This window comes from Rhinichthys klamathensis, unplaced genomic scaffold, assembly GCF_029890125.1.
Source record: "Rhinichthys klamathensis goyatoka isolate OS25496 unplaced genomic scaffold, OSU_Roscu_1.1 h1tg000336l_1, whole genome shotgun sequence".
Classification (NCBI taxonomy): domain Eukaryota; kingdom Metazoa; phylum Chordata; class Actinopteri; order Cypriniformes; family Leuciscidae; genus Rhinichthys; species Rhinichthys klamathensis.
Genome location: NW_026606850.1, coordinates 519,010 through 541,025, shown reverse-complemented (window position 1 = coordinate 541,025; position 22,016 = coordinate 519,010). Strand labels below are relative to the sequence as shown.

Genomic DNA, 22,016 nt, shown 5'->3' with positions numbered 1-22,016 from the left:
GCCTAACATCAGGTGTCTTCAAAAATGGTCAATCATCACTCAATGAATCACTTAATTAGACACCACTTTAGTTGGCTGAACTTGTTGGATGTAGTTTAGAAAACTTAACTTTGGCCGAACTTAGATTCAAAGTTTACTCAACTAAATTAAATCAGTTCATTGTACTTTATAACTTGTTAGGTAAACCTTTCCAAATTCTTCAGGTAAACTTTTCGAAATAAGTTAGTTAAACTAAAAAAAAAAAACATGCAAAAAGATAACACAAAATAATGAGTTAAGTCAACAAACATTTTTTTACAGTGTATGACTTATTCTGTCTCAGAGATTTATTTTCAGGTAGCTTGCTTTAAAAATGAATACATAAATAAATAATATTGTAAAGTGATGAAAAACGTAATTATACAAAATTTAATTATTTTTTACCTGCTTTTAGAAGACATTCTTCTTGTTCTGTTGTTGTTTTCTCAGTCCATGAGTTGTCTGTCTGCATATGTTCATCTGTTAGAGAATCTTCTCTCTGCTGAGGTTCATCTGTTTTTAGAGAATCTTCTCTCTGCGGATGTTCATCTGCTAGAGAATCTTCTCTCTGCTGAGGTTCATCTGTTAGAGATTCTTCTCTCTGCAAAGGTTCATCTGTTAGAAATTCTTCTCTCTGCAGAGGTTCATCTGTTAGAGATTCTTCTCTCTGCTGAGGTTCATCTGTTAGAGATTCTTCTCTCTGCAGAGGTTCATCTATTAGAGATTCTTCTCTCTGCAGAGGTTCATCTGTTAGAGATTCTTCTCTCTGCTGAGGTTCATCTGTTAGAGATTCTTCTCTCTGCAGAGGTTCATCTGTTAGAGATTCTTCTCTCTGCTGAGGTTCATCTGTTAGAGATTCTTCTCTCTGCAGAGGTCCATCTGTTAGAGATTCTTCTCTCTGCTGAGGTTCATCTGTTTGAGATTCTTCTCTCTGCTGAGGTTCATCTGTTAGAGATTCTTCTCTCTGCTGAGGTTCATCTGTTAGAGATTCTTCTCTCTGCTGAGGTTCATCTGTTAGAGATTCTTCTCTCTGCAGAGGTTCATCTGTTAGAGATTCTTCTCTCTGCTGAGGTTCATCTGTTAGAGATTCTTCTCTCTGCTGAGGTTCATCTGCTTTTAGAGATTCGTCTCTCTGCTGAGGTTCATCTGTTAGAGATTCGTCTCTCTGCTGAGGTTCATCTGCTTTTAGAGATTCGTCTCTCTGCTGAGGTTCATCTGTTAGAGATTCTTCTCTCTGCTGAGGTTCATCTGTTAGAGATTCGTCTCTCTGCTGAGGTTCATCTGTTAGAGATTCTTCTCTCTGCTGAGGTTCATCTGCTTTTAGAGATTCGTCTCTCTGCTGAGGTTCATCTGTTAGAGATTCGTCTCTCTGCTGAGGTTCATCTGTTAGAGATTCTTCTCTCTGCTGAGGTTCATCTGCTTTTAGAGATTCGTCTCTCTGCTGAGGTTCATCTGCTTTTAGAGATTCGTCTCTCTGCTGAGGTTCATCTGCTTTTAGAGATTCGTCTCTCTGCTGAGGTTCATCTGTTAGAGATTCTTCTCTCTGCATAGGTTCATCTGTTAGAGATTCTTCTCTCTGCGGAGGTTCATCTGTTACAGATTCTTCTCTCTGCAGAGGTTCATCTGTTAGAGATTCTTCTCTCTGCGGAGGTTCATCTGTTACAGATTCTTCTCTCTGCTGAGGTACATCTGTTTTTAGAGATTCTTCTCTCTGCTGAGTTTGGTCTGTTTTTGGAGATTCATCTAGCTGCGGAAAAAAAAATATGCTTGTGTGAGTTACAAATTATGTAAGGAAACATAGGCTAAATATTAAAGTGAATGATCAATCTGGTTCTGATATTTCTCCCCATTGATTTAATATATATATATATATATATATATATATATATATATATATATATATATAACTAAGCAACTTTCTGATGAAAGACAGGCAAATACCTCATACACTATAAAACAGTTTTATGTACTAAACTAGTTCACTGCACTCACATATTACCAAAAGTTATCCCAGCATGAAAATTGGATAATAATTGGTATAATTAAGTGATGACTGAGCATTAGTGATGAACACCTGCTGTTAACAAGTAGAATCACTGAAGGAAAGAGAAACAAAAGAACTAATGATGGGCAAATTAAGCTTTGGTTAAGCACTGAACCACTAGTTTTGAAAATGGGTTCATTTCTCAAAGCTTCATCAGTAACAGCGACCTCGCTGCCAAGACTGCATCTAAATTATCCCGGCTAGATAGTGGACAGGAGGCTTTAAGACAAGTGAAATTAATCTAGTGCACACACCTATCCTTCTATTATATCACCTAATGTTTCTTGTAAACTGCCATATTTGTGAAAATGACTATCGCCTGTTTAACGACCTAGATTCCAGATTATCCCTGCACTGATTTATTTGCTCATATACCTGTATATACTTGTGTTTTGGATTTGGGAGATAGGGGAGACCGACGCCACTTTTCTGTTTGATCTTTATTGCCTGTTTTGGATTATGGAGTTGGGGAAGTAATTGTATCTTATTTTGTGTATTATGGCAGTAAGAGGTACAGTTATTTTTGTATTTTTTTTTGTTATTTTGGGCTTTGTCGGCTCCAGATGTAAAATCCCCAATTGTATTATAAACCTGTTAATTTCAATAAATATTGTTTAATTCGCTTTTCAATAAAAATAAACCATATCGTTTCCTTTTTTTATGTTACGTACTTTGTCCTACCGGGGCGTAACAATGACAATCATCATTTAGTGACCTGATTCACTGAACTTATTCAGAGTCTAAACAGGCGACATACTATTAGTTTTATTCAAAACTGTGATTCTACAGCAGAAGTGCCAGCAATGTTGTGAGTGACCTTCAGATAAAATTAAGGATTTAACAAACAGTGTGTGCACAAAATGTTTTCATGTATTTCATTACTTCTTCCTCTTTTCTGAGTTTTATGGTGGGACGCAACCAACTTGTTCAGGTGCATTCCACCACCTACTGTACCGGAGTGTGTAATATCAAGGTTTTATTACTTCAGGTTATAGATTCAGTGAAACCACAAAGTAAATAAATAAATAGAAAAAAAAAACTAAAATAAAGGGAAAAAAAAAACATATGTTATGGTCTAATCCTTTAGATTTGAGAAAATTAAAGAGTGCTTCGCAGCACTCTCTTGTTTCCTCACTCATCCCTAAAATCCCCGTCCTTGTCCATATCTTGTCACGTTAGATGTTCCTCTCAGAATCATATTTACTACACTTCATGATGACATGCTCGACATTTTCAGGAACATTACAAACCTCACATTTATCAGACACACATTTTGCCATTAAACACAGTGTTGATTTTAAGCCAGATGTCCAAACCTTAATCTTGGAAAAAAACACTTAATCTCTTCTACATTTCCATTTGAAACCCTTAAAGGGATACTCCACCGTTTTTTCATATTACACTATGTTATTCACTTATCTAAGACGAGTTGATACATACCTCTCTCGTCTCAGTGCGTGCACTTAATCGCGCTGTCGGGCGGAGAACTTTGAGAGCAGTTAGCTTAGCCCCATTCATTGTATATGGGCCAAACAGAGATGAAGTTAGAAGCGACCAAACACATCCACGTTTTCTCTATTTAAATATAGTTACACGAGTAGTTACACGACCAAGTATGGTGACACTAAATAAAATGTGGCGCTTTTTATAAGCGGGTAAAATGGATAACTATAATGTATGGCGGAATAGCACTTATTGGGAGCACTTCGACTCGGCGCTGTAATATCTTCACTCGTGAAAAGTCCTCTCCCCCTCTCCCTCTCCCTCTCCCTGTCATTTCCGTCAATAGAACCAACGTGACCTGCACGCCTGCAGTAGTAGCCTAGTAGTTTTTTGTGCAGAGTTGACGAAGTATCAGGGAGAGGGAGAGGACTTTTCACGAGTGAAGATATTACAGCGCCGAGTCGAAGTTCGATTCTGAAATTTAATGGAATATGGACCTGTTTTTTAATGGACCTGTTAATGGAATCGAAAATTTTCGATTCTTTTATTTTTTTAATACCAACACCTTGTCTAACATTGTTGAGTGTTACCGTGCCACACAGTGAGAAACTTTCTACACCGGGCGTGACAAAGCGACTGTTGAAAATCCATTTGTCCTTCCTATTAGACGTGGTTAAAAAGTATATAAATTATTTTAAAAAAATTTAAATGACCGATCGTTTCGCTAGATAAGCCCCTATTGCTCAGCTGGGATCGTGCAGAGCCGTATAAAGCTCTTCAAAGCCCTTTGAAACTGCATTGATTTGGACTTCAACAATTTGGTTACCATTGAAGTCCATTGTTTGGAGACAAATCTGTTTTCCTCAAAAAAACTGATTTTCTTTTCCACTGAAGAAAGACACATCTTGGATGGTAATGGGGTTAGTAAATTATCAGAAAAATTTCATTTTGAGATGAACTAATCCATTAACCTGGCATTTGCGCTTGCCGTCTTATTTCTCTTGCGCACGCTCTCGCCTTTTACAAGTCAATCAAACAACTGTGGTGATTATCAGAGAGAGAGAGAGAGAGAGAGAGAGAGAGAGAGAGAGAGAGAGAGAGAGAGAGAGAGAGAGAGAGAGAGAGAGAGAGAGAGAGAGAGAGAGAGAGATCATTAATTGCATGAGTCATATTGAAAGGCCAGACTTAAAATGCAGGCCACTAATGGATCATTTACCATTGAAACCCCAGAAAAATCAAAGTCAACCACTAATAAAGACTATGGAAAGGTATTAGCATGTTCATATGTCACTCGCCTTTTTTTCTGTTTGAAATGTCCCACAACCTAACTTAAAGACTCAGGATTTAATGTAGAATTAAATCATTTAAAGATGAATTGTAAATGTCATAATGGTGAGAGCAGTTTTCCTGGTAAAATATGCACTCTTACCATCACAGCTGCTTGTGTCTGTGATTGTTCTTCCTGTTGTGATCCATTCATTCCTGATCGACCCCCAAGAACTCCTAATCCTCCGATTAATCCTGATGCTACAGCTTCTGCTGCTGCGACACCTACTGCTGTTGATCCCAATGCTGCTGATCCTGGTACTCCTGATGCTGCTTCTCCTGCCTGAAATCCTGCTGTTGATAATCCCGATCCTCCAGTTACTTTTACTGTGGACAATTCCTCTTTTTCTACTACTGTATGCCTTTGTTCTGCTGCTTCTACTTTTTTTACTTGATCTACCACCCACTTTACTGTCTCTGTCGCCCACTGTTTTACATTTATTACCCACTGTAATTGTGGTCTCACTACTGCTACTATTGCTGCTCCTGCCATTGCTCCAACTACTGCTGATCCTCTTTGTGTTTGTGTTCTTACTAATGATTGCAATATTGCTGCTGCTGCTGTACCTGCTAGGCCTCCTGTTACTGCTGCTACTGCTGCTGCTCCCATTGCTGCTACTGCTCTCACTTCTGGTTCCCATAATGATCTTAATGTGCATAATCCTGCTCCTGCTGCTGCTCCTGCTACTGTTCCTGCAACTGCATCAAGTGCTGCTGTTGTTCCTGCCATAACTACAGTTGCAACTGCTGCAACTACCATTGCTATTACTGTTAATTTTAAAGGTGTTTGTCTCCATGTTTTTGCTGGTACCGGTGATTGTACACTTTTCATGTCTTTTCCTGCTGCTCCAATTGCAGATGCTGCTATGGCTTTTTCTGTTCCTGCACCTGCAAAAATGTAAGGAATAAGAACTTATTTAATCATAGAAACCCCTAGCCCCTTATAGCCCCTTCCACACAGGGTAAATTACCGTAAAATTGCCAAAAGGACTTTACCGCTAAATAAATACACAAAAATACGGTGTTCACACAAGCAATGGCATTCTGTTTTTTTACCGGTAAAAGACCATTCACAAATCAGCTCCAAAATACCAGTAAAGTGATTTCAGTAATCGGAAGTGATCTTTAAACACTGCGCTGTTTTTCTTCATCCGCCCGCATGAGGAGAAGTGCTTTAGTTTCGTTAGCTGTTCAATTAATCCATATTTTCTGACGTCTAAGTTAAAGGTTTTTTTACTTTTTAGTTAGTTAAAGGTTAGTTTTTAACTTTTAAAAACTGTTTATTTTAATGTAATTTCACTTTTGCAAAGCAACTCACAGACAGTTTGTGTTTGTCCAGAAATCATGAACATAAAAGACGTGTGAATCACACATCTTTGGATCATGAGAGAAACCAAATCTGAAGGAAAGACTTTCTGACTCAGACACTTGTGCTGCCCTTAATCACAGGCATAAAATACAGATACTTTGACTATTTCCGTCAGATAATATAGAAGATCTTGAATTAATTAGCAGGGGCACTAATTCAAAATTAGTGGCGTTTCCTAATTTTTTAGGAATTTTTAATTTGTCTTTTTTTTTTTATCGCATATTTCAAAGCCGCTGCTCTGATTCTGATTAATCACGCGTCTTTGGCTAAATCAGCAAATGGATTTATTCAGAATTAAATCAAACATAAAGGTGCTCATGTAAACAGTGAAGCACATCTCACGCCAAGCATTGTAGATCGTTACACAGAAGCATCATGCCCATTAAAACAGCACCTGTCATGTCCCCTCAGATTGTTGAGCCAGCTGCATTTTTAATGTATCTTACAAAAACAGCAACAGATACAAACTTTTCCATATTTCCCCCTTGATTTCCATGGGCATTTTTTCTACACTTTTAAAATATGCTTAATTATGTCAAATTCTTAAATTTAATTAATACATTTAATTAGAATAATGAAGCACTATATCTTTGCCCGGCAGATCTGGGACATACAGAAGCTGACTCTGAAGTGGCATTAGGCTATATTTACATAGAATGTTTAATGAAGAGGATGCATTATTGCATTCCCACTGCAATTACAATCGCATAAATAATGTGATTTTTTTTTTTTAAATACAACAATTTGGATATAGAAATATTAAAATGATGGAAACAATAAAATGGTACTTTTACATATGAAACTAAAACAGCCAGAAGGTAGAGGCAAGTCACTGTTTTAATCAGTGAGTTTAATCATTCACTCAGCTGATTAGTTCAAATACACTGATTCATTCAGTATGGAAACACCATATGTGTTTCTCAGAAACGCAGCGGTACTGCTGTAGAGTTTGGATTTATACAAAACAGTTAAACATTAAAAATGAAACCATTAAACAGTCTGTGTAAATATGCCTAATGCCACTTCAAAGTCAGCGGCATTAGTGATTTCGGGCCAGAGGACCGAGTCGGCTGAATTCACAAATCATGAGGAATGAATTGCTATAAGTACATTATGTCTTTGCAGTGCAGAGCAAATTTATAGCCAAAAGCCATAAGTCAAACCACAACACGAAAAATAATCTCTTAGCTCTGTTCTTGGAATGTTCTGACCAAATTAATGGGTTTTAGCTTTTTGATTCAAGCATCTGCTAAATGAATAAATGTAAAAAAAAAGTCAAACCTGTCCTGAGGGAATGGATTCCAAACAGCAAGCTGTAGTTTTCTGCAGGATGAGGTCTCGTCTTTTGCTATCTCTTCACTTGCACTGCATTATGGATTTATAGTGTTTCTCAGCCAATCAGAAATGCATTGGTAGGTGATGTCAGATGTCTCTTGTTCTAGTAAATCTCATGACATTAAAAAATCCTGCATAATAGAGGGTCCGGGTGGGGCTCAGATCAACTGGGGCTGTGAGGTGGTTTCCAACAGGGAGATCTGCTGAGGTAATGGATAAATACTCATAAACTCAGTAATGAATGCTGGGGAAAGGCTTGCAGATTTTATATTATCAAGGGCCCGAAAGGAAATAATTAAATTAAAGGTGATCTAAGCCAGTTTTTCCCAACCCTGCTCCTGAAGGACCCCCAACACTGCAAGTTTTCTTTGTCTCCCCAATCAAACACACCTGATTCAACTCATCAGCTCATTATCACATGGGGATATATGATATATGTGACAGTCATTCCGGCCAGGTATGAGGGACCGCTACGTTAGCCCTACAAAGGAGAAAGGATATCCAGAGAAACCGGCAGAGCAGATCCAAACAGCGACACTTAAATACGTAGCAAATTTTTTGTGGCTGCATGCTCACAGTTATTCTTTGTAGGATGCCACTTTTACCCACATTTATGATGTAAGTCATTAATGGTCTTTATCATTTCATCTCTAGTTTAGATCGGAAGTCTATTCCCATTTTCATCTTTGTCAAGGTAGTGGGAAACATTATATTTTTTCCTTCCCATTCGACCAAATACACAATTAGAAATCTTGATCGTTACGGGACCTATTGAGGTAGAACAGATGGTTATGAAATATTTAAATTTGTTAGCACAATAATGTCTAGTGAATTTGACACATTGTACATTGTTTAGCACATAGTTTTACATTGATTGTAATTATCCAAATGTAATCATACACTATTTTTAAGACGGGTTTCAAACTTTTTGGTTCCAAGGACTCCCAAATATGATGATCCCCTTGTGAGGCTCTTTCTTTAGGAGTTTACACGGTTGCCTTAAAATTATGAGTTAAATCAACTTCAACACAACTTAAAACAACAAAAGCTTTTTTGTTAAAACAAATTATTATGGAATAACAACACAAATAAACCATAACTTTAACATTTATTATAACATTCACAAAAATATGAATTAATTGAATTGTCTGACAAGTATAAATTATACTTATTAAATTATAATTGTATTATAGTATACATTAGTATGATATAATTAACTGCTGCTTGAATAAAAACATAAAAACACATTAAAGCAACAATACGACAATTCACCATGACGTCGCAACAGTAATAGACGTTCTTCCGGGTGGCAAAAGCAGAAGCGTTCCTATGGCCAGTAAATTGCTCGGAAGGGAAACCAACTGTCGACAGTAAAAAAGTAATAAAAATAACAAATGTAATTAAATATAATGCATTTTTTTTAATCATAATAACAACTGTGTTTAATGATATAAGTAAAAAATATAATAAATATGTAATATAGTAGACCTACACATAATTAGCTAAATACTCTCTAGCTCTTTTTTTTCTAAGCAAAATAACCCCAAACACAACACGTTTTCATTATCGTTTCAACTTTTATCAACAACAATGTTTTTAACTATGTAACTGTTACAGTAGCCGGCTGGATCTCTTCAGTTAGTCAGTAGAAGCCGCTCGCGTTCTGCCACCCGGAAGTATCTTTTGCCTATTGTTTACAAACATTCTGAAATGCCCTATACAAGCATGCTATAAATGTCAAGCATGTGCAAGAATAAACAAATGTCAGTGTGATGACATTAACATCAGCTTGAATTAAGTGCAATAGAATTAAAAACAAAAACCCATTTAATGAACATGACGCATGAAAATAATTTTCTCAAAACAATATTTTATTTCTCAAACAGTATTAAAAGGGTTAGTTCACCCAAAAATGAAAATTGTCATTACTCGCGCTCATGTCGTTCCAAACCTGTAAGATATTCATTCGTCTTTGGAACACAAATAAGGATATTTTTAATGAAATCTGAGAGCTTTTTGTCCATCCATTGACAGCCTATGCAACTACAGTATCACTTTCAAACCCCAGAAAGGTAATAAAGACATCATTGAAGTAATCCATGTGACTCCAGTGGATTAACCTCAAGTTTATGAAGCGATGTGAGTGCTTTGTGATTCACTTATTGTGATTAAATTATTTTAAACCAGTAATGCTTTAATAAATGTAGGTCTTGGCCACGTCAGTTTAAAATAGCTTAAAATTATTTCAGTTACTCCAAAGAACTTTACAGTCTACCTGGGGTAGACCCCCTCCCCTGAAAAAAAGAAAAGGTATTGGCCAACCCCAATATTTGCACAAAAAAAATTTGAACGTGCGTTGGAGATTGATAGATTCATATTTTGTAAATATTTTTATTTTTGTGCAAATAAAGCACTCACATCACTTCCTAAACTTGAGGTTAATCCACTGGAGTCACATGGATTACTTCAATGATGTCTTTATTACCTTTCTGGGGCTTGAAAGTGATAGTTGCATAGGCTGTCAATGGATGGACAAAAAGCTCTCAGATTTCATTAAAAATATCTTAATTTGTGTTCCAAAGACGAATGAATGTCTTACAGGTTTGGAACGACATGAGCGCGAGTAATGACAATTTTCATTTTTGGGTGAACTAACCCTGCGAAACAGTTTTCTTCATCTATTCCACATTTTTAAAGGCTTACACCAATTCATAACATTTTATAATGAATATTAAGCTTACAATGGTTCAGTTACAAGGATATTCCATTTGAACTCAAAATCTAAAAAAAAACGTGGTTGAATGCAAACACTGTTTTTATATGTAATTCAATGAGTGAGTGTATGTGAAGTGAAATGTGAATGGATGAGCGAGTGCAATGAAAGAACAAAAAATAAACACTTACATTAATGAAAAGGAGAAAATCATTGTGTTCAATGATATCCAACTTCAGAGCTAGCAAAGAGTTATATTTGTGAGATTTTGTTTTCAAAACAGACGAATAAAAATATGTCAGAATGTCAGTGAGTGTGAGTAGGGGAGAGTAAAATCCTCTTCCACTAAACACTGAACAGTTTGTTCCTTACTCCATGAACTCTGGCCGAACATACCTCGCCACCACTTTTTGGAGTACTTCAAATGTATATTTGACCTCCTTGGGGTAAGTGATGTTCAGAGCATAAAGAAGCCCCATTAGTATAGCAAAGGCATTTGACACGTCCGTTAAGCCATCAAGCACAATCACCTCCTCTAACACCACAGCCACATCGATTATTTCCTTTGGGAGGAGGTTTGCAGTGTTCGCCTCTGTGACCACCAAGAGTCCAACATTCATCCCCTTCACCACCTCTTCCTCATCAGTTGGCTAATAAGAGAACAAGGAAATTACAATGAATCACAAAATTACAAATTTACAAAGCCTTTGTAGGCTAACAATTAATGAGTTTTAAACAGAGGTGTGCTTCCATCAGAATAAGGGTATGTGAATAATCTATAGTACAATTAATGGTAAATGTTCTTTAATGTTTTAAATATATTAAACCAGTAATGCTTTAATAAATGTAGGTCTTGGCCACGTCAGTTTAAATAGCTTAAAACTATTTCAGTTACTCCAAAGAACTTTACAGTCTACCTGGGGTAGACCCCCTCCCCTGAAAAAAAGAAAAGGCATTGGCCTTATTAAAGGCATTATTAAAACAAACATGATATACATACCTCACAAATTTTGATGAACTTGGAGGGTTCCTCTTTGAGGAAGTAAGGAAGCCCAAGAAGGACAACTGCTCTTCTACGTTGGTTTGAGCTCTGCAATGAATAACATTGTTTTAAAGGGTTAGTTCACCCAAAAATAAAAATTATGTCATTAATAACTCGCCCTCATGTCGTCCCAAGCCTGTAAGACCTCCGTTCATCTTCGGAACACAGTTTAAGATATTTTAGATTTAGTCCGAGAGTTTTCTGTCCCTCCATTGAAAATGTATGTACGGTATACTGTCATTGTCCAGAAAGGAAATAAAGACATCATCAAAGTAGTCCATAGCCGCGTTTCCACTGCCGGGCCAGGGCCGGGCCGTGCTAGTGCGTGCCAGGGCCAGTCGCGTTTCCACTGTCACTTCCGGGGCTTGATCGGGGCTTACTCGGGGCCAACGGCCAGGATTTCTGGCCCGTCGAATACCTTGGGCCAAAGCGGGCCAGCTCGGGCTAGAGGAGTGGTTACGAACAGAGGCGGGGATTACCTGAGTCGAGAGACAGGAGCGCCGAATGATTCTGTCAGCATTAAAGACTTTTAAAATAATTTAACTCACTTTCATGTTTTAATGCCTTCTGTTTGTGATCCGATGTGGATTCTGATCACCGTATATTATAAGGTAGAAATATTTATACGCGATGCAAAAGACTATGCGCGCTAACCATTACCATAGTAAACATAGTAAACGCTTGAAGATATGCATAGTAAAAAAACATGGTGAACGCTTGAAGAAGTCAAACCATTCATAAAGGCTATCACAATCATGTTTTTATTTTATCTGTCAGTAGCCTACATATACTACATAGTAGTCTCTTTATACCGGACTATCTACTTTTTTTTCGGGAGCTTCCTGTTTCTCTGACTGAAAATATATCTGTAGCTACTGGGAGTCGAGACTGTGCTAACGCTCCTCAGGTCGTATTTTTGGTGGCATATAACATTATTTGTAGAAATTATCATTCTTTCTAAATGTGATATATGTCCTGTAACTACCAAATAAACAGAAACAGCCTCGACTGAATAATGTAAGTGTGTCCTCTTTCTTTTTTGAAATAGACCTAACGGTCGTTTATTTCTGTGTGACTAATGTGCAATTTTGACATAAATTAATTCATTATGATCAATGTATCACTTTTTATTGTAAACCTGTGGTAAAACATCGATGCTTGGGTTTTAAATATTCAAGTAAACAACAAAAATGCCAGCAAACGGCCGCTTTTATCATGTTTGTTTTGCGATGCACGCTGTTTCCAGTGATTTCTTTCTGATTAGTTTTCTGATAAAACTTCCATTTGTTGGTGAAATGATGGGTTAGTGTGACGTTGTTCCAGAGAGGCGTGTTACGGGCGTGTTTTAGTGACGCGCTGTGGAGCTTCTGGCCCGACAGTGGAAACGCAGGCCAGGTGCTACTGGCCCGAGGCTATTAGCCCGGCACGGCCCGTTTAAAGCCCTGGCCTAGCACTGGCCCGACAGTGGAAACGCGGCTCATGTGACATCAGTGACATCAGCCATATTTATTTGAACCCAAATACAGGGACGCACCAGATACACGTCAGCAGCGTCACTGAACGCGGTTTGACAACAGAACTGGAAGAGAATACAATGCTGAATAAAGTTGTAGTTTTTGTTATTTTTGGACCAAAATGTATTTTCGATGCTTCAACACATTCTAACTAACCCAGTGATGTCACATGGACTACTTTGATGATGTCTTTATTTCCTTTCTGGACAAGGACAGTATACCGTACATACATTTTCAATGGAGGGACAGAAAGCTCTCGGACGAAATCTAAAATATCTTAAACTGTGTCCTGAAGATGAACGGAGGTCTTACGGGCTTGGGACGACATGAGGGTGAGTAATTAATGACATTATTTTCATTTTTGGGTGAACTAACCCTTTAAATAAAAACTAGTAGTCATAAGCCACTTTTACACTGTCAGGCCAGTGCAATTCAGGGCCAATAGCCTCGGACCTCGAGCACCGAGGCCAAAATCAAGTTGCGTTGCATGGAAATTTTTATTAATCAGGCATGTGACACTGGAACCATTTTTCTAATTCTAAATTAAATTCACATATACTCACATCATCTTGAAGAGACTGAATCAGGCTTCTCCAATGTCTTTGGCTTGGTACAACCGCAAAAATCCTTTCAGGTACTCATCAAGCCCATGGAAAAGGTCGTCTTAAGGTCTGTGGACACTATGCGTCGAAATTCTGCAGCAATCTAGCAAAATTGCACAAGTAGAATATTACAGTTTTTTTTTTGTTTTTTTTTACAATTGCTAGGACACATTTCTCAATACTTGGGTCACTCACTTTCTCAGTTTTGAAAAGAGTATGCAAACGTGCAGATTGGCCTGTAGTTTTGGTAATGGTTGTCTGTGAGAGACAAGAATTCATGCAAAGAAAGATTATTTGAAAGATATAATCATTGAATGTTTTTTGTGCCAAAGCAGTGATAAATGATCCACAGTTTAGCCCACATAGACCACTGTTGTGCTTACTGTGTGAAGAGTTTAGAAAAGTAACCCAAAGTATTGAGAAATGGGTTCTAACGATTAAAAAAATTCTTTTTTTTAATTTTAACAAAGCTATGTTCTATGTTCAAATAGTCAATTTTACTATTGTGTGAAATAAGTGTTTTAGAATAGGTAGTTTAAAAAGGCAGTTTATAATTCAAGGCAATACTGTATTACAAAAGTAACCCATGTTTTAGTAAAGAATGCTAACCTGTCTCTTGGTAAATAATAGAGATGCACCGATTACAATTTTCTAGGCCGATACCGATTTTAGCCGATTCCGATTTCATTTTTTCAAACCACTTTACAGCACACACAAATATTTATTTTCTATCTTCTCTTTAATAGAACATTTTGCATAGAACATTTTTTGAACAGATAATCGCTATAAAATAGAACTATATAAATTACTCCTGGTGTGGGAAATTCACACACATCTAAAGTGCAGTGTTATGGAAGAACCATTTCTTTTCACATCCAATATCCAACTAAAAGATATTTGATATATTTAGCAAACTAAACTTCTGTATGAAAACAGGTAATGGCAATAAAATAATATATAAACAAAATAAATAAAATAAATATAGCCTTGCAGTATAAAGATATTTATCACACTCACACACACTCACACACACACACACACACACACACACACACACACACACACACACACACACACACACACACACACACACACACACAGGCCTATTGCAATCACTTGTACATCAATGGCAAGTTATATTTCTCAAACAGTTCTTCTCTTTTCTGTGAAAAGAAATGGTTCTTCCATAACACTGCACTTTAGATGTGTGTGAAAATTATAATAAATTTAAACTATTTTCGGACCTTTCGCCGCCTAGGAAATACATTAAATTAATCTTAGACAAAACCAGTTGTGATAGAGACATATTGAATTTTAAAATTACTTACCATAAACAGCCTAAGTTTGCAGAGAAGCAAATGGCGCCTTCCCCAGGTCTGGTCCAAGTTACGTCGTGTAACGTTAATTGGCAAACATGTTCAAAGCTCAACAAGTCTGAAATATATTACATAAAAAGATTAATTTGAACACTTATTGCTACAGAAATATAAGTATAACCGTTCAATCTCTATTACTTATTGCCGTTTCCAGGGTTGCCAGATTGGGCGGTTTTGCAATCTTTTTCGCGGGCAAAATTTGGTTTGGGCGGGTGGATAAAAATTGGGCTGGTTCCGGATCAGTTCGGCGGGTTTTTGTAGCCGAAACACCGGTACTTCAGATCCTTCTTTAAGCGACTCTCTGTTCAGCAGGCAGTAGGCTACTCTCACTCACTCACTCATACACACACACACTCACACGTGACACGTCACACCCACTACAGGTCTGGCTGACGTGCCCCCTTAACTCAGTCATAACAGACACTCCCTCACTAGCTCACGTCACGCATGCCGGCACCGCCCTCCCCTCAAACACACACTAGATCGCGATTCGCGGGTTTTTTCAAACTTAGCTACTGACACTGACAATATGCCAAAGTGGGCAAAATATAGAAAAAGTTACAGGAAAGAGATCCAGACCTAAAGTCATGGATTGCACCGGGTGCAGAAGAAGGAAAGGCACACTGTAACTACTGCAACGCTGATATTCGTGCTCATTTAAAAGATCTTAAAGATCATGCAGCCACCAAGAAGCATAAGGCAAGGTGCCAGCCAACGGTCAGACCATTTACAGTTAGAGTTGGTGAGTCCAGTAACCCTGACAACAATGTCCAGAAACAACGAGAACTGCGAATAGCAACGTACATTGCGTGCTACACGGCCATTAATGCTGTTGATGAACTGTCTGATATACTGAAAGACGAGACAGGTGCATTCCAGATAGCACCTCATTTTAGACAGGAGCTAAAAGAGGACATCGGTGACTCCCCGTTCTCTCTATATTTGGACGAGACAACAGACATTACAGTGAGCAAATTGCTCTGTATATGCATAAAATATCGCTCCAAAAAACACAACCGGTTTATTAGCACTTACTTGGGTTTGGTGGAGCTCTCAGATGCTGATGCTAATGGAATTGTGGAGGCAGTCATTAGATTTTTGCAGGAGTGTGCACTGGACATTGCGAATATGGTGGGCATAGCAACAGATGGGGCCAGTGTAATGGTCGGCAGGCATCATTCGGTGTACACGTTACTGAGACAGAGGCAACCGAATTTACAACTTATAAGATGCGTGTGCGACTCCCTGGATATAATTGCCCACAAAGCGATGAAACAGCTGCCCAGCAATATAGACTAGGGCTGCACGATTAATCGCACGATATTGCTATGCGCATCTAATCAGTAAAGCCGGTTCCTTGATTAGTAGTAAATCACCTTCACCTGCTTTCAGATGGAGCGGCATTTACTACAAAGAGCCGTAGTTAACTGACAAGCTGAGCCATATCGCATTAAAATCGAGGACATATCGCCAACGATATTTAATGCGATATGGCTCAGCTTGTCAGTTAACTACGGCTCTTTGTACACAGCAAAAACTCAGTGTTAAATGAACACACCTGGGAGTGTATATGAGTCCACACTCAAGAGTGTTAAAGTTAATGAGATAATTAAGTGATTAATTGAGTGATGATTGAGCATTATTGAAGACACCTAAAGCAGAATCACTGAAGGAGAAAACCGGAATTTCAGGTCACCATTATGGAGATGAGTGTTTGCTTTAGTTGGGCTCTTGACCCTTATATTATTATCATTAGATTTTGTTCGGCTGTTGTATCCGAGTCATACCTGCCAGATGAACAAAGAAAAAAAATGATCTAATGGTGGTGGTTATATTATGACATTCATCATTTGAAATAATTGTTTGTGATTTATGCTGTTGGTTACAGCATAACTGAGATTCTGCATAACTATCCAGAATTTGAGATATAATATAAAGGATTTTTAAAAGTTGTAAAAAAAAAGAAAAATCTTTCTATTAGGCACACACAGACGTCAAGATTCAGTCAATGCATCTCAACAATGGTGACGAGCAGAATATTCCATTAGGAAAAGTAAATTACATAGACAATTCAGATAATAATTTATTCATACCGCAATGCATGATGGGAGCCATTAATGAGTTGTGATTGGTGGCAACAAGGATTATTATTGTCACCACGGTTGAGATTCACAGGCTGATTATTGATGTCTGAGTTTCTAAATAAATGCATCTGAAAGTGATTTGATCAGAAGAATTTTTATTAAATGTTTTGGATTATAAGAAAAATACAATTATCATATGCTGTAGTAGAACCACTAAACTGTTGCTATCAAGTTAAACCAGATCATCTGAATGAGTTTCATTTTTCAGATCACAGCATGATTATGTCAAAACATAACCAACACTATCAGATCACACTTGTCTTTGTTCATTTGATTGTTATAAATCAATAACAGCAGACAAACAAAATTTAAACTTAAAGTATAAGGATCAAGAGCCCAACTAAAGCAAACACTGATCGCCATAACGGTGGCTTACAATTTTAGATTTTCTCCTTCAGTGATTCTGCTTGTTATCATCAGGTGTCTTCAATAATGCTCAATCATCACTAAATTAATCACTTAATTATCTCATTAACTTTAACACTCTTGAGTGTTAATTTAACACACTCATATCTGCATCATATCGTCCATCTGAAAGCAGGTGAAGGTGATTTACTACTAATCAAGGAACCGGCTTTTACTGATTAGATGCGCATAACAATATCGTGCGATTAATCGTGCAGCCCTAATATAGACTATCTGATCAGGGAGAAGTATAACGGGTTCTCACACTCCGCAAAGCGCCAGACCGATTATAAAGCAATATACGAGACCATCAATGGTGGGTCTCCCCTAAAGTTACTATCCCCGAGCGTCACCCGCTGGCTGGCAACAGCAGACTGCATAGACCGAATTCTGGACCAAGAAGAGGAGCTAACCTTGCATTTTACATTGGCTGCTAATGCTGAGCATTGTTATGCCGCGCGTCTCCTCAGCGAGATGTACAAAGACAAAACAAACAGTCTGTACTTGCATTTTCTACGTCCGCTGCTGTTTGAAATTAAGGCCGTAAACAAGAATTTCCAGTTGGAGACTGGGGAAAGCCTCGCTGTATTCCGAGACCTTAACCGGCTCTACACGTCAACCATGAGACGCATGATCAAGCCTAGCGTTTTCCGCATGAATAATGAAAAACAACTCAGAGAATTGGACCTAAATTCCACCAGTGTCTATCTCTCACCTGCAGACACTGACTTGGGGACCACATTCAGCCAGAAGCTGGAAGCAAGCACCTTGTCCCCTGAAATGAAGCTACTGGTACAAACACGTTGCGCAGACTTTTTGAAAGAACTCCTGGTCCAATACCAAATGCGTCTGCCTGCATCCATGGAGCTGCTCGCAAAGCTGGAGCTCCTATGTCCTGCTGCCGTGATGTCCTACAAGCCAACAGTCCGAGAGTTGCCTAGGGAGTTTTTTTTTGGCTCTCTCGACTCTCTTGAGACTCAGTTGAGAAACGTTGCCTCAGCAGGTTTTTCTCCCAACCTGGCCATTGACGCATTCTGGCTTGAGGTGGAATCTTTTAAAGATGCTGGAGGAAACCACTGTTTCCAGGATTTGGCTTTTGGTGCTATAAAATTGCTCACCCTCCCCATATCCAACGCTCCAGTTGAAAGAGCTTTTTCTCAAGTCACACTGCTGAAAGATGACCTACGAAGCAGGATGGGCTTACCCCTTCTTTCAGGGTTGATGTACGTGCGCACAGGTCTTGCGCGTAATGGCTTGACATCAGCTACATTTCGTCCGCCCCAACAGTTGTTGAAGAAGTTTGACTCTAGTATATACTAGAGCTTTTGTGTAATCAATTCAAATTATTCTTTATAAAAATTGTTCAAAGCGATTTTTTACGAAAACTCACACTCCTGTCTGACGGGGAATAACCTAGCTCAGGCAGTTCGACCTGTGTGTTTTTGTGAAAATCGCTTTGAACGTTATTCAGAATAAATGTATTAACACAATTATTGTTTATGTTATTGTGTTATGTTCTGGTCCAGCCCTGTTCTATAATCAACTCGATTTTCATGTAGCCTAATGTTATTCATGAATATGCATGTTTCATGTTGCTAATTGAAATAATTTAAATGTTAAAGTGGGTTATTTTGTATTTCCATATATCCACTCAATGTGTTGTTATGAATTGTTTTGTTCCAAGCGACATTTATTGACAATAAACACTCATTGATAGCCTAGGTTGATCGCATTATTTTCCGTAACGTAAGCTAGTTTAATAGTTGAATAGTCTGACTGAGGTCTGACTGACCTGCGTAGTAATCAAGAAACTTCACTGCCGTACCATGAGAGCAGCAGGCGTAATATGACGCAGCGCCTGAAAATAGTTCCGTTGTGTTGACGGAAGGTGGCCTATTTTCAGGCGCTGCGTCATATCATTACGCCTGCTGCACTCATGGTACGGCAGTGAAGTTTCTTGATTATTACGCAGGAATGAGAGTATAGTTCCTAGCCATATCAGCCTAGAAAATCGCAACTTTACATTTTCCGTCGGTCTTAGTGCACGATGTAACTACAGAAGAGTCAAGTTTTAAATAGGAAAAATATCGAAACTCTTTGGTAATTTTTTTTTTAGAAATGCTAATGGTCTTGTCCACTCCAATGATGTATGCTAAAAGTGGTACCGCCAGAACCGGAGATCGGCTGAATGGATTCAAAAACGGTAAAACTCAACAGTTTAACTCTGGGGGAGTTGTAAAATGAGCCTATTTCCAAAAAAAGTGGAGTATCCCTTTAAGAGCAGGTGCTGCATGGTGGATTGCTATTATAACGGCGGATTTACTAGGCGCGCGCCAGGAGCGGTTCACAGCCGAGGAGACCGACGTTCTTGTCAGGACCGTGAAAGACAGAGAAGTGACGTTGTATGGGGATGGGAGAAACCCACCCAAATCAGCGTCGGTTAAACAGGCTTGGGAGGAATTTAAAAAAAAAAAATTACATCTTCATGGACACCACAATGTTTTCCCTCATGTGTTAATAATTTTCCTTGTTATAATGTTTGATTTGCAAAAATAAAAACTGCAGCATCTGTGTTGATGAAAGAATCAAAGTGTAGGCCTATGCGCGTTGTGCACCCGCTACATTATGGCCAAGCATGCGCGCTTAAAATAGCATTATGAACAATGCGCAACGCGCCACTGACTTTAGACTAGGTTTTTTCTGGTCAGTGGCGCAATTGTTTTCTGGAACTGCAAAATAGCATGAGGGAATGTTTGTTAAACACGCCTCCTTTTTGCGATTTAAACCATCTTCTGATTTTTCGCTGCCAAGGAAATAAATGTAATTAAATTACCCTCAGACAAAACCAGTATATAAAGACATTGCATTTTAAAATTACTTACCATAAACAGTCTTTCCTTGCTTCTGAAGAAGCTGAAGAGAAAATCGCGCCTTCTCTTTCAAGTGTCGTCTGTTGTTTACTCTCTCGGGCGTCCGGCGCATGCGCAGGGAAAATTAAGACTCAGTAAACTATCTATTAGTACAATCAACTAATGTTTTTATTTTATATCAGTGCATTGCCACCAAGCCATTAGTTTAATCAACCTAAACTAAAAACGTTTTGTTATCTGAACAACAGTGAATCTAAGTTGATTTGACAAAATAAAAAATGTTGTGTTAACAAATCATGGAAATCATTTTTTACAGTGAGTAAAATGTCCCTCACTAATCTCGGTTGTCATAATATTTCACTATAAGTGAGGACCTCTGGCCAAAGTATTACCAAAAGATTTTTTATTTATTTTTTTCCAGTTATGGTGGGGACTTTCCATTGACTAATATTGGTAGATAGTCTAACAAAGATATTTGCAAACTATTTTTGAGGTTGTGACCCATTTGTGGGTTGCCGAGTGGGAAAGGTGGGTTCCACATAGTCACTTCAGTGAATCTAATGCTGTTTTGCTGTTTAGCTCTCCTCTGCTGAGATCTTGAGAGATCTGTTAGTGTTTAATGTTCTGTTGGGATAAAAAGTATTTCTGTTGTCTGAGTTTTGTTGGTGAAGAGTTTGTGAAGAGTAGAGCCTGAGCTTCAGTCCAGAAGACCTAGAAACACTAATGTTATTATGTTGCATGTTGCTTTAACCTTGTGGCAATTTAATGGCAGTATGAATATCAATATGATGTAATAGAAGAATAATGTAGCCTACACGTAGCCTATAAATTGCATATGGCAAATATTTTATTTTCCTGTATTCTTCATATTAATTGTATGACTGGGTATTTAACCCTCAGGTTTTGTTCAAAACCATATACTTGTGCGTTCCCGGTCAAAAATGACCGGCCTATAAAAAATGGCTTATAAATCACTTGTTATGCTATATTATCACCCAATATCAGATTCAATCTTTTTGTCAACTTGTTTTCTTTCAATTAGGACTGGTTTTATATACTGTTTTTTTTCTTTTTCTTTTTTTTTTACATTATTTATGAATAATTTTCACAATATTAAATAAACTATGAAAATAATTTGCACTGTTGATCACACTAGTCTACTTTAATGTTTCATCAGGAATTTTGTTTTTTAAAAATTGTATTTTGTACAAAATGGCACAAAGTTATACTTGTGGTGTTCCCGGTCAAAAATGTCCGGCCATTGAAAGTGAATGAAAATAAGAGAAAAATTTAGTTTTCAGGAGCATGTTCATTATGCTCATGTACACATATGTGCATGTGTACTTGCAAACATCGAGCCCTTGGACCTTTGCATGTGTAGATGCATACACACGCTACTCAAACACACACACACACACACACACAGGTTAAAACACACAAACTATTTTGAGTATTACACACATTTTTTTTTCACAGGGAGAAATTTGATCCTACCCTGAACTGCATCCCACATAGTAACATTATGTCGGCCCCGATCCGGCCCACACAAATTGTTTTGATTGTAAGTGGATAAAACAGTACACATCTTACAGATTCTTTTGTCATGTTTATTTTTTCTTTATGACCATACATGACGGAGTAATTTAAGCCTATTGTGCTGTGAAGAAAATCCAGCAAAATGTGCCGGCGCGTTTGTCGACCCCTAAGGCCGTGTTTCCACCAAAGCATTTTTTTTTTACGTGGCTGACGTATTTTTTCAATTGAGTTCAATGGGAGCGCCGCATTTTTAAAACGTCATGAACGTAACAAGGCGCT

General features: G+C 38.0%; 1 protein-coding gene across 1 annotated transcript; it reads right to left on the bottom strand.

The window, feature by feature from the left end:
• Nucleotides 1-226: 226 nt before the first annotated feature.
• On the bottom strand, nt 227-11,844 carry LOC130106299 (putative mediator of RNA polymerase II transcription subunit 26). Its single transcript, XM_056272369.1, has 5 exons — nt 11,839-11,844; nt 11,249-11,338; nt 10,686-10,898; nt 424-1,765; nt 227-231 (listed from the first exon to the last, which is right to left on the bottom strand). Exons 1-5 carry the CDS (start codon nt 11,842-11,844, stop codon nt 227-229), a joined length of 1,656 nt encoding a protein of 551 aa, XP_056128344.1.
• Nucleotides 11,845-22,016: the final 10,172 nt, after the last annotated feature.